Genomic DNA, 12,262 nt, shown 5'->3' on the forward strand with positions numbered 1-12,262 from the left:
TAGTTCAGGGCAACTTTGTGCACATTTGCTGAGTAATCTAAAACTAACACAACTTTCCAAACCAGCTTTTACTGTAATAAAAACAAGTATTTCCAAATATAGTAGGAGTCCCAAACCTGGAGTCAAGTAATTTAGATATATACAAGGCTTTTCAATCAGGAAAAGAACACATCTCAGAAGACAAAACTTGTGGTCAGAATGAATCTTTCAATTCTAAGATGTTTTCCTCTTTCTGAACCATAATGACAAACTCAGTGTGAGGCATAATTTGACTTTATGACCAGTAAACAAAAAGGAGGGACAAGGTAAGCAGGAAATCTCAGTTAATTGAAAGAACTGAGACAATATACTATTGGGGAAAATGATAATAGTGCCCCTGATCCAGTATCTGAGTCTACATCATCTAGACACATGGACAGATTACTCCCAGGTCCCTTTTGTGGCTAGTTGGGGCCAGGTGATTAGATTTGCTCAATGAGTTGTGAGAGGAAATGAAGTCTCTCACAAGTAAAACATTTATTACTGGGACGAGGCCTCCAGAGATCTCTTTTTACCACAGTAAAAGGCAATGTTTGCAATGGCTGTTGCTTCAACAGCCTGGATATAGAAGGAGGAAACACTTAATGGAACTCCAGCACCTACCACAATAAACATGTAGCCTGAGCAAGAAATAAATCTATATTATAAAGTAACTTGGATCTGGAGGTTATTTGCTCTTTATGTAGCTCAGCTTATCCTTTCTCATACACTCAGGCACTTTACTTTCTCTAGTGATTCTAGGTGTTATATATTGTTTAAAACACACAAATCTATCCTCACATTAATTCTTTTTTCAAAAAAGGGTGATCTGGTAAATATTTTGAGTTAGACTTCACTGTGTAAAGTTTCTGGAAAAACCAAGACAAATCCTTATATTTAATCATTTATACACTATAATCTGGAGGGAAAGCTTTGAAAAAGAGCGAGCCTATTTCTAGAAAGGTTATTTTTAAATGTTTGGACCGTCCTAAGGAAAGTATCAAGTAACTTACTCAGAGAAAAATTAAAGGAAGTCTCTATTTAAATCAGTTTGAAGAAATATAATAAATTTGAATGTCTATCAAATTGTTACAGATATGCTTGACTTCTTGTAACAAATGTAAGCAAAGTCCAATTTCTTCTGACTCATTGATGTTCAAAGAGTTAACACATCCTGCCCTTTCCCTTTCATACTGTATATACCCAAACTGTACAAAAACACTAGCATTCTGGTCTCTTTCACCTATTACCAATTAGGAAATATTTTTCATCATTCAGAGGAACATTCAGCATCTTAAAAATAGAGCCATACCCATCAATAGAATTAAACCTTCTTGAAATACATGAAGTACTCTAGCACCTTCTAAGTATAAATACCTTCTTTTGTGACAAAGTTCCTTTTTGGATATTTCTCATCTGATACTGTCCATCAACATATCAAGAAATATTACCACATTTTAAATCCAGAGTAAGTACTAAATTTTGTTTCTTTTTTGCATCCCTTACAGACAATTGTAGTCTAGACTTAGAGCAAGCATAGGTTGCCTTACAGGTGTTAACTTCATTATACAGAAATAACACAAGAAAGATGAAAAATTAAATTTAAATCTATCCCATTCCCCTCAAAGCATGCAGAATTTATAGTTAAGAGAGCAAGGATCCAAATCTAAATTTTATCTCTGCCACTTACTGTGTTTCTGAGCAGGTTGCTTATCTTCTTACTGCCTTAGTTTCCTCTTTTGCAAAATGTGTTCAATAACAAATTCACTCAGTTCATAATATTGTGAGAATGAAATGTGATAATATATGTGAAGCATTAAGAGTAGTCCCTTTGTTGAAATAAATATTAAAAATACATGTTACTACTATTTTCCTAAAAGGAAAGAATAACTGAGCCATGGATGCATTCTCAAATACATATAATCGCCTGAATTATTTTGGAAGAGGAATATAGAAAATGTATGCTATTTTTCACACATAAAGCTATAATTTCCTAAATATATGTCACTTGTTTCACATATAGCTAAAATTACCTTAAAAAAAAAAATCCTAGCATCCCTTCCTTATAATGCTAGGAGTTAAATAATACAATTTATGCAAGTTAAATTAACTATTAAACTATAAAGATTGAGACATTATTGCAAAGTCGTAACAAATAGAGTCATAAAGTGATTTTGATACATTTCATGTGCAAATTCCAGTGTGTCAGTATTTATTTCAACAAATCTTAAATACTTACCTGTGAATTCAGTGAATACACACAATGGTTTAACCAAGCTTCTGTCCAATCTTCACAGCTTTTCCCCTATCATGACAATGGTGTAATCCTGACATCTAGTGGACAATCTACATCACTGCAGGTACACTTTTTGAAAATTTATTAAAAAACCTCAAATAAAATAACAAAATCTTATTTTCACATTTGACATTTAAAATTTTAAATCTTGAAAGCATATCTGAGAAGAATAATGATTCTGTGGTGTTACAAGAACAATTATATAAATGCATCAATAGCATGAAAAACGTGATGTAAAAAGAATATGTAAAAGGCCCAACTTTGGGCAACAGTAATAAACAGCGCACACTTATTAATATAAATTCATCTCTATAAAGGGATAATAGAAATCTGATGAGGAAAAATGTTTTGCAATAATTCACTGGCCATAAGTTTTAATGTTGCATCAACTGGAAATCTATTTTAGCATGTTCTTGTCTTTAGACAAAAAAATCAATAGCAATATTGCAATAATAATATAATGTTTTCAATGCAAATGACAGAAAGATGCAATATAAAATAATGTAATGTATCTATATACACAAGTATAAATACACACATAATCATTTTTTAGCATAATAGTAATAAGAAACCCATTACTGTCCTTTTGTAGATACTGATCTACAAAATCTGGCCAAGCCTGGCCTCATGGCTACAACCTCTAACTTCAAGCACAATGGCTTTGCTATCACTCAAGGCTGCCTCAGTAACTTACTGCTTCTTCACATTGCAATCCTCAATGATGACCTAATATTTTCATTTGAAATGTAATTATATAAAATATATATAGATATAAGTGATTTAGTTTTGAGCATTTTTCTCCTATATCCATCAGTAAGTAGGTAGATGGATCTTTTTTAAACAAACACTGTTAAACACTAGAAATCAAAAACACTGCTGAGAAAGGACACATTTGTGACAAAGGGAGCAAAGTTAATGCAAAAGGCAAGCCCTCCCCAGAATTTCTGAGACCTGACGCCTCACAGACCTTCTGGGCTGCAGTTCACTTGTCATCTTTTTCCACCCTAGCTGTATCCTGTGCTATGAGGGAGCTAATACAATTACCTCTAAGACATTTCAGCTCACAAGTCCAAGCTCACACCCTACCCTCCTACACACATCCCATTTCCACCTTCATGTGCAGACTTCTACAGTTTATACCAAGCATCTGGAGTCTCAGTCACCCAGAAAGTGTTAAAGCTTTGGACGGGCATATCACCTTGACCCCCAAGGATCTTACCCTATGTGGAAGGGGAACTAGATTAGGATAGGGCAAAGTAGAATCCACTAAAAGGTCTGAGAGTAGCCCTGGCATAGGTGTGGTTTAAACAGGACATTTTCTAGGTGGCTAGAGGGTGAAGAAATAGTGTGAAATGATGATGTCAGAGGGTGTCCTTGTGATCAGCATTTTTCTTAGCTTGCGTATCACAGGGTCTTGTTCTAGAATAAAAATACCATATTTTCCATGGAAGTAAGGAAGACAGGTTTTAAGGGTTGCTATCCTGCTGTGCTTCTATTTGTCCTGAGAGTCTCAAGTGAAAACTTATCCTCTCTGACTTAAAACAACCATGCAGACCAAGTTTCCCTTCAAAACACAGACTCTTCAATAAGTGGTGCTGGGAAAACTGGAAAGATATATGTAGAAGAATGAAATTAAAACATTCTCTAACACCACATACAAAAATAAACTCAAAATTGATTAAAGACCTACATGTAAGACCAGATACTATAAAACTCCTAGAGTAAAATAGGCAGAGTACACTTTGACATACATTGCAGAAATATCTTTTTGGATCTGCCTCCTAGAGTAATGGAAATAAAAACAAAAATAGACAAATGGAACCTAATTAAATTTAAAAACTTATGCACAGCCAGTGTTTTGCACAATCAGTTGTATCCAACTCTTTGCAACCCATGGACTGTCCACGGAATTCTCCAGCCAAGAATACTGGGATGAGTTGCCATTCCCTTCTTCAGGGGATCTTCCCAATCCAGGGATCGAACCCGAGTCTCCTGTATTGCAGGCAGATTCTTCACCCTCTGAGCTACCAGGGAAGGAAACCATAGACAAAACGAAAAAGCAACCTACAGACTGCGACAAAATATTTGCATATGATGATATGGACAAGGGATTATTTTCCCAAACATACAAAGAGTTCATACGGATGGCCAAGAGGCACATAAAAAGATGCTCAATGTCACTAATTATTAGAGAAACACATATCAAAACCACAATGAGGTACCATCACATACTGGTCAGAATGGCCATCATTAAAAAGTCTACAAATAGTAATTGCCAGAGAAGGTGTGGAGAAAAGGAAAGCCTCCTACACTCTAGGTGGTAATGTAGGTTGGTACAGCCACAGTGGAAAATTGTATGGAGGTTCCTCAGAAAATTAAAATAGAAATACCATATGACACATCAATTCCACTCCCGGGCATATATCCAGAGAAAATTTCAAATCAAAAAGATATATGCACGCCAATATTTATAGCAGCACTATTTAGGATAGCCAAGACATGAAAGCAACCTAAAGTTTTCCATTGACAGATAAATGAATAAAGAAGATGTGGTGTGTGTGTTTGTGTGTGTGCATACATACATGTAATAGAATATTACTCAGCCATAAAAAATTAAATAATGCCATTTGCAGCAACATGGATATACCTTGGGATTATCATGTTAAGTGAATGAAGTAAGTCAGATAGAGAAAGACAAATATCATATGATATCACTTATATGAATACTCTTAAAAAAATGACATAAATGAACTTATTTACAAAACAGAAAAGGACCCACAGACATAGAATACAAACTTACGGTTACCAAAGGAGAAAGTGATACAGAGGAGATGAGTTAGGCATTCTGGACTAACATATTCCCAATGCTATATGTAAAGTGTATAAATAAGGATCTACTGTAGAGTACAGTAAACTACATTCAATATGTTGTAATAATCTATAATGGAAAAAATCTGAAAAAGTATATGTGTGTGTGTGTGTGTATCTGAATCACCTTGCTATATACCTGAAACTAACATTATTTTGTAAATTAACTATATTTCAATTTTTAAAAATGGTTTAAAAAAAGAAACACAACAAAAATATGAGGTGTCTATTCTTCAGTCTCTTTTCATTTTGCAAGAGGCATGAACATGCCAGTAATATATGGGATTATTTTATTATACACAAGCATAGATATATACTTACCATGCTGTTCATTTTTGAAGATGATGAACTTGCTCTTTGCTTCCTTAGACTATTAACTTCTTCTACATTTCCATCTTTTGGTTTCAAAATCATCCTGCTACTCCCTGCAGTCCCTTCTGATGAGGATCGCAGTCGCCTCTCTATAAATCTTCCTTCACGGTATGGACTGAGGCTACTGGCAAGAACTATTTAAACATAAATAAATAAAAATTAATATAAATGCTTAAAAGTAGTTTTTATGAAAGTTCCACTGAAAGCAAAAGGGAAACTCTTAGTGCCATTCAATAATTCTCAACCACAGAGAACTTCTTGAATTAGTAGTGGTAGTTTACTTAATCATGTAAATCACTTTGTAGCCCCCATATTTTGGAGTCATCCTTGACTTCTTTATACCTCACATAAATCGTATTAACAAGTCCTGTACTTATCACCTTAAAATCATATACAGAATCTGATCATTTCTCACTGTCTCCCCCACTAACATGCTGGCACAAACTCCATCAGTGCTTGTCTTGCTTACTGCAGTACTTCTAAACAGTCTCTGGTGTCTGCCTAGTCCTACATGCCTCTCCCTGATCAACACACAATCTGTTTTCTACATGATAATCAGAATGATACACTTAAGTGAGATTGATCACGATAATTCCTCTAGTCAGAAAGCTGGTATGCTTCCAATGGGGCTACTGAGTTCCTCACGATATGACCCTACTCTCCTCATTGGTCACTTGTTAATCATATCTATCATATCTATATCCTCATCTTCTACTACCCCCCACTCCTGGACCTCTCACTGTTTCTAGAACATTGCAAGCATGCTCCAGCCTCAGACCCTCACTCCATAGCCTTTGAAACTGATATACTTTTCTCAAATGTCTCTATGGCTTACTCCCTAATTTTTTCCAATATGTTACTTTGAGTAATACCTATTCACTATACTTAAAAATGGAAACTAAAACAAGAAACTATCAGAAAGAGAAATTAGGAACGATAACAATTACATCTACAATTGCATCAAAATAATAAAATACCCAGGAATAAAATTAACCCAGGAGGTGAAAAACATATACACTGAAAACTATAAAAGACACTGATGAAAGAAAATTATAAAAATAAAAATAGAGTTGTTTTATGTTCAGAAACTGGAAGAACTGATATTTTTAAAATGTCTGTACTACCCAAAGGGACCTATAGATTTGATGTAATTCCCTATCAAAAACCATGATGACATTTTTCACAATCCTAAAATTTGTACGGAACCACAGATGACTCCAGATAGCCAAAGCAATCTTGAGAAAGAAAAACAAAGCTGGAGACATTACAAGTCTTGATTTCAAACTATGTTACAAAGCTATAGTAATCAAAACAGTATGGAATTGGCATAGAAACAGACAGTTTAATGGATCAGAACAGAGAGCAAAGAAATAAAGCCATTCATATATGACAACTAATTTTTGACAAACAGCCCAATCATATATAATGAGGGAAAAAAAGACAGTCTCTTCAACAGAAAATGTTGGGGAAAATGGACAGTCATGTGCAAAAAGATGAAACTGGAATCTTACACCATACGCCAAAATCAATTCAAAATTTATTAATGACTTGAAAGTTAAGACCAGAAACTGCAAACCTCCTAGAAGTAAACATGGGAATAAGCTCTTTGACATTGATCTTGATAATGATGCTTTGGATTAGATATCAAAAACAAAGAAAATAAAAGCAAAAACAGACAAGTAGGAATATTTCAAACAAAAAAGTTTCTGCACAGAAAAGCAAATAATCAAGAAAAAAAGAAAAAGAAACAAAGACAACCAATTGGATGGGAGAAAATATGTGCAAATCATACATCCTATAAGGGTTAATAGTCAAATACACAAGAAAATCATATAACTTAATAACAACAAAAAAATAGGCAAAGAACAAAAATAAACATTTTTTTCCCAAATAAGACATACAAATAGCCAACAGGTACATGAATAAAAGAGCTCAACATCCCTAATCATCTGTGAAATGCACATCAAAACCACAATGAGATATTACCTCATTTTTGTTAAGATGGCTATTATCAAAAAGTCAAAAAGAGAACAAGTGTTTTTGAGGAAGTGGAAAAAAGGGAACCCTTGTGCACTGTTGGTGGGAATATAAACTGGTGCAGTCACTCTGGAAAACTGTATGGAGGTTCTTCAAGAAATTAAAAATAGAGCTACCATATGAGCCAGCAACCCTACTTCTGGTAATCTACCTCCAGTCAACAAAATCATGATCACAGAGAGATCTCTATACTCCCATGCTCACAGCAGCATTATGCACAAATGACCGATACTGCATGGTGTCACTTGTATATGGAATCTTTTTGTAAGAGCTGAACTCAAAGAAACAGCAGAAAAGTGGCTGTCGGGGGATAGGAAGTGGGAGAAACAGAGAAAGACTGGCAAAAGAGTACAGACTTTCAATTATAAGATAAAGATCTGAGGATCTTAATAACTTGAGGGAGGGGATCCTTTCACAATGTACACATATATCAAAAAAATAATTTCGTTCACTTTAAACACATAATTTGTCAATTATACCTCAATAAAGCTAAAAAAAATGCAAACTACAATCCCACTCCCCACATCCTAATCTTTTATTCTGCTTTAAACCCATCCTCAGATGTTATCACCATCTGACATTTATTTATTTCTATGTTAACTGAGTATTCCCACTGCAAAGTAAGCTTCATGAAGGGAAGAGTTCGTTTTGTTCATTTCTATATCATGAATGCCTAAAAACAGTACCAAAACAAATATTTGTAAATGAATGAAACTGATTTGTTCAGGCTCACCTATGGGTTTAAAGACTTTTGGCTAGGACCTATTAACCCAACATATGCTTGTTCTGTTTAGAAAATTTTTAATCTAATAAATAAAGGTTAAATTGCCAGAGAGCTAACATCTCATTCACAATTCTGATATGAATGTACACCTAACACATTCAGATATTTGTTACTTTTTAAAACATATTTCATAATAAATACAGAATAACTCTAGTGTTATGAAATTAAGCAACTCTTTCTTCTGCAAAATACATTTGTTTAAATGTCTTTAAGAGCTTTAAAATTCCAAATTATAAAATCTTTATGAACAGTAGATGAATATCTACCATTGATGCAAATGAAAGGTAGTATGAAACCAACTTTTCCTTTTTTACATTACCAGCTTATTTGCCTATATCTTTCTATTTTACAAGCTATAGATAATATGAATAATCACCTAATATCCAGGAACAGGTATCATGGTGTCAAATTCAGTGAAATTAATTTAATGTATTAAGTGGCTTGGAATTAGGATCTCAGTCAACAGATTAATAGCCAGCAAGATAATTGTTAGTCATTACCTAGTTTCCATAAAGATAATATTTACTTTATTCAGTTTGACATTGAGGTATAACTCATCATTTCTAAATAAGAATTAACCAGGATAATTACACTTTTACCCTTTTGCATGTTATTTCTTTTAAGAACTGCCTACATTCCAATCTGAGGTCCACCATTTGCTAAGAGTATGATTTCATAAAGTTATTTAACTTAATCCTAAACTTTAGTTACTAAATTCCACATAAATTTTTGGTTATTATTAAATAAAACAATGCATGCAAACTGCTTATCACATTTTGGGGCACAACAGTATCATCACTATCATGCTTATAATTATATTATAGTTAAAGAATTAAGCAAGTATCACCAAAAATACAAACAAGGCTACCAAGATCAAAAATTGAAAAAAGTAGGCAGATGTGTAAAAATGACCTTGTATCTAATGTGAAGCAACTGGAAAATTAATTCATGCCTTTAAAACTGTAGAATTGCTATATTCATGGAGAGACTAAAGAAGTCAGATAAGCTTATAATTCCTGATATTATATAATACATAACTTCACTGATCACAAATTTTATTTAACATTTTAATATTATTCCTAATGTTTTCAAAAGAGGCTGGGTCATGATATGTACTACAACCTAGTCATTAAGAATCTGATCTTTGGATTTAAATAGTTTAATGTGACTATGCCACTAGCCAGTTGTATAATCCCTCAGTCTCAGTTTTCTTACATGTAAAATGGGGAACATACTAGTTAGTACCTATCTCATAGGAATTATATCATAAACAATGACTCATGAACTTAGTGGCTTTGGACACATTACTTAACCTATCTGTGCTCCCAATTATCTTGCCTGTACAGTCAGTTACAATAATAGTAATGATTTCAATCACTTCCAGATTGAATAAATTAATGTATTCAAAAAGACAGAAGAGTAAATGGGACATATTATTGCGAGAACAGTAAATGGACTTATTGTTGAAAGAGCTATTAGTGTGAATGAAAGTGAAAGTGAAGTCGGTCAGTCTTGTCTGACTCTTTATGACCCCCTGGATTGTAGCCCACGGAATTTTCCAAGCAAGAGTATTGGAGTGGGTTGCCATTTCCTTCTCCAGGGGATCTTCCTGACCCAGGGATCAAACCCGGGTCTCTGGCATTGCAGGCAGAGCCTTTACCTCTGTGCCACCAGGGAAGTCCTACTAATGTGAATAGTAGCAGCAAAAGCAGCAGCAGTAGTGGTAGTTGTAGTAATCACGGTGGAGAAAAAAGAATAAAAAATAATGAATACAGCCCATCAACAATTCTCTTGAACTGAAAAACAAAGTTTTTCAGTTAAATAACAGACTGCTTTAAATCAACCTTCCCTCTCACTTTTTTGTGCCAAAACATGGATCCTATTTAATAATAAAAAGCTTTGCTAAAATACAAAATAAAATTTATACAAATTTATTTTATAATGGTTATTATTTAAGATATACCAATATTCTATCATGAACTATAAAAGATACTCGTTATTTTAAATAAAACCATATTGTAAATGAAATTAATTTCCTTCCACTTTCTTCTGAGGCACAGAATCTGAATAGCACAACTAAGCAAAATGAGTAATCTGGCTGAATTACATTTCAGCATGATACAAATGAAGTAAGTTTAAGTACAGAAATGATTTAAAGCAAATTATAAACAGGAAAGAATATTAGAGAGTGAAAACTAAGGAAAACATAGTTTCCATTCATGAGATGGAATAAGAAAACTGACTATAAGGAAAATTATAATTCATATCATTTATTATACAGAGAAAATCAGCATACCTTTGGCAGGATTTGCATCATATCCATATGAAGTTTTGTTTAAAACATGATGATCACCAGAAGAGGGTATTATCCTTGAATCTGAAATAGGATGGATCCCTTTCACACGTTCAGCTATTGCTTTATGGTGCTCATAAAATCCAAATTTCCTTGGGGAGCTTGTTGCCAACATCGTCTCACCATTTTGTATTACCATATGCTCTTCTCTTGTATCAGTTGAGAGGTGAGTCTCTGAGTCACTCCCATTCATAACAGGTAGTTCAGTGATTTGCAATAACACTTCCTTCTGATTAGCAGCAGAGGTTTCCGGGAAAGAATTAGATTCAGTGCTACATCGACCTTCTAATCTGTATTTCCCAGGAGACACAATTGCACAGGGAACGGTTCCCCTAAGGTCTCTTGTGGTCTTTGTAACAGCAGCAGGATTGGGAGAAATCTGAGAGGTAGAATCATTGTGGCCAAGGTTGTCACAGTGGGATGCCATACTTCCACTTTTAGGAAATGCATCCGCTTCAGACACAGAATCTTCAGTCAAGGCTAAGAACTCTGAAGGTGTCTGAGCTGTAGTAAGATCAGCAGAAAGCAATGGAGATTGTAAAGAGCTACCTGCCCGTTCTGTTACATCCACAGAACAAGTTGGAGAAGCTCTTATTAATACAGGTTCCCGTTCTTGGTACTGTGTAATTTCCAATGAGAATTCAGATTGTTGTACCAATGAAATAGATTGGCTCTGTGGAACTGGCTTAGAAAATTTATAGTGAGATGAGAAAGATTTAGTAAGAAGCTTCTTTGTTGACTGCTTAACAGAACGGCGAGTCTGTTCTTCTGTGAACCCAGAATCATCCCCCTCACTTTTCCCAGAACTTAGGCAATTTATGAAGACATTCTTGTTAGTCGAGTGTTCCTTTTCCCTTTCAAAATCCTCTGTCAAAGATCTTGTTATCTTCTTATTTCGGGAAGTGCTAAAACCAACAGAATGTCTTCCCCTGGCTTTAGTATGTTCTTCCAAACTCAGTTTTTGCATACTGCTCTGACCAGGTTGAGCACCATTTGAAATACTAAGGTTCTGGTTGGTAGGTTCTTGCTTAGGTTCACTCCCCTTCTTATGATGAAAGCTGATGGACGGAGTACGGAAGAGGCTTCTGCGTTTACCTGTACTACCTGAGCTTGAGTTAGTGCTGGAAGGAGAGGAACTGTGGACACCGACCGTATTACTGGAGGAGGGTGAAGAAGGAAGGGAATCGTGTTTTCTGCTAATACTCCTTCTGAAAATTGGCAACCGGGAGACCAGAGTAGATCGTCTTGATCCAGAGTCCCCCATTGGGACTCCAAGGCTTGTGCTGCGATAGCTAACTTAGTAACCTGAGAAAAGTTAAAACAAACAGAATAAATTAAAATAATTCAATTATAAATATGACATTTTAAAACAAAATATTGTTTTCTCATTCGTGACACAAAATTTGTGCTATACTAAAATAACAAATATTACAATTCTGATACTTAAGAAATTCTCTGAATCTCTTTGCAGCAAAATATCCAGTAATTTGTAGGGAAATTATATACTGGTGCAAAAACTTCAAGATGACCAAGA

General features: G+C 34.5%; 1 protein-coding gene across 5 annotated transcripts in view; it reads right to left on the reverse strand.

Moving 5' to 3' along the window:
• CCSER1 (coiled-coil serine rich protein 1) overlaps positions 1-12,262 on the reverse strand; it is a 1,392,355-nt gene that overhangs the window by 1,222,513 nt on the left and 157,580 nt on the right. For all 5 annotated transcript variants that reach the window (XM_043871183.1, XM_043871185.1, XM_043871184.1 and 2 more), the window contains 2 exons: positions 10,672-12,033; positions 5,504-5,688 (listed from right to left, as the gene is read on the reverse strand). In XM_043871183.1, the coding sequence (XP_043727118.1) occupies positions 5,504-5,688; positions 10,672-11,992 (1,506 nt within the window). In that variant the 5' untranslated portion in view covers positions 11,993-12,033. The remainder of the gene's footprint in view (positions 1-5,503; positions 5,689-10,671; positions 12,034-12,262) is intronic.

The sequence above is a fragment of the Cervus elaphus genome, chromosome 17, assembly GCF_910594005.1.
Source record: "Cervus elaphus chromosome 17, mCerEla1.1, whole genome shotgun sequence".
Taxonomy (NCBI): domain Eukaryota; kingdom Metazoa; phylum Chordata; class Mammalia; order Artiodactyla; family Cervidae; genus Cervus; species Cervus elaphus.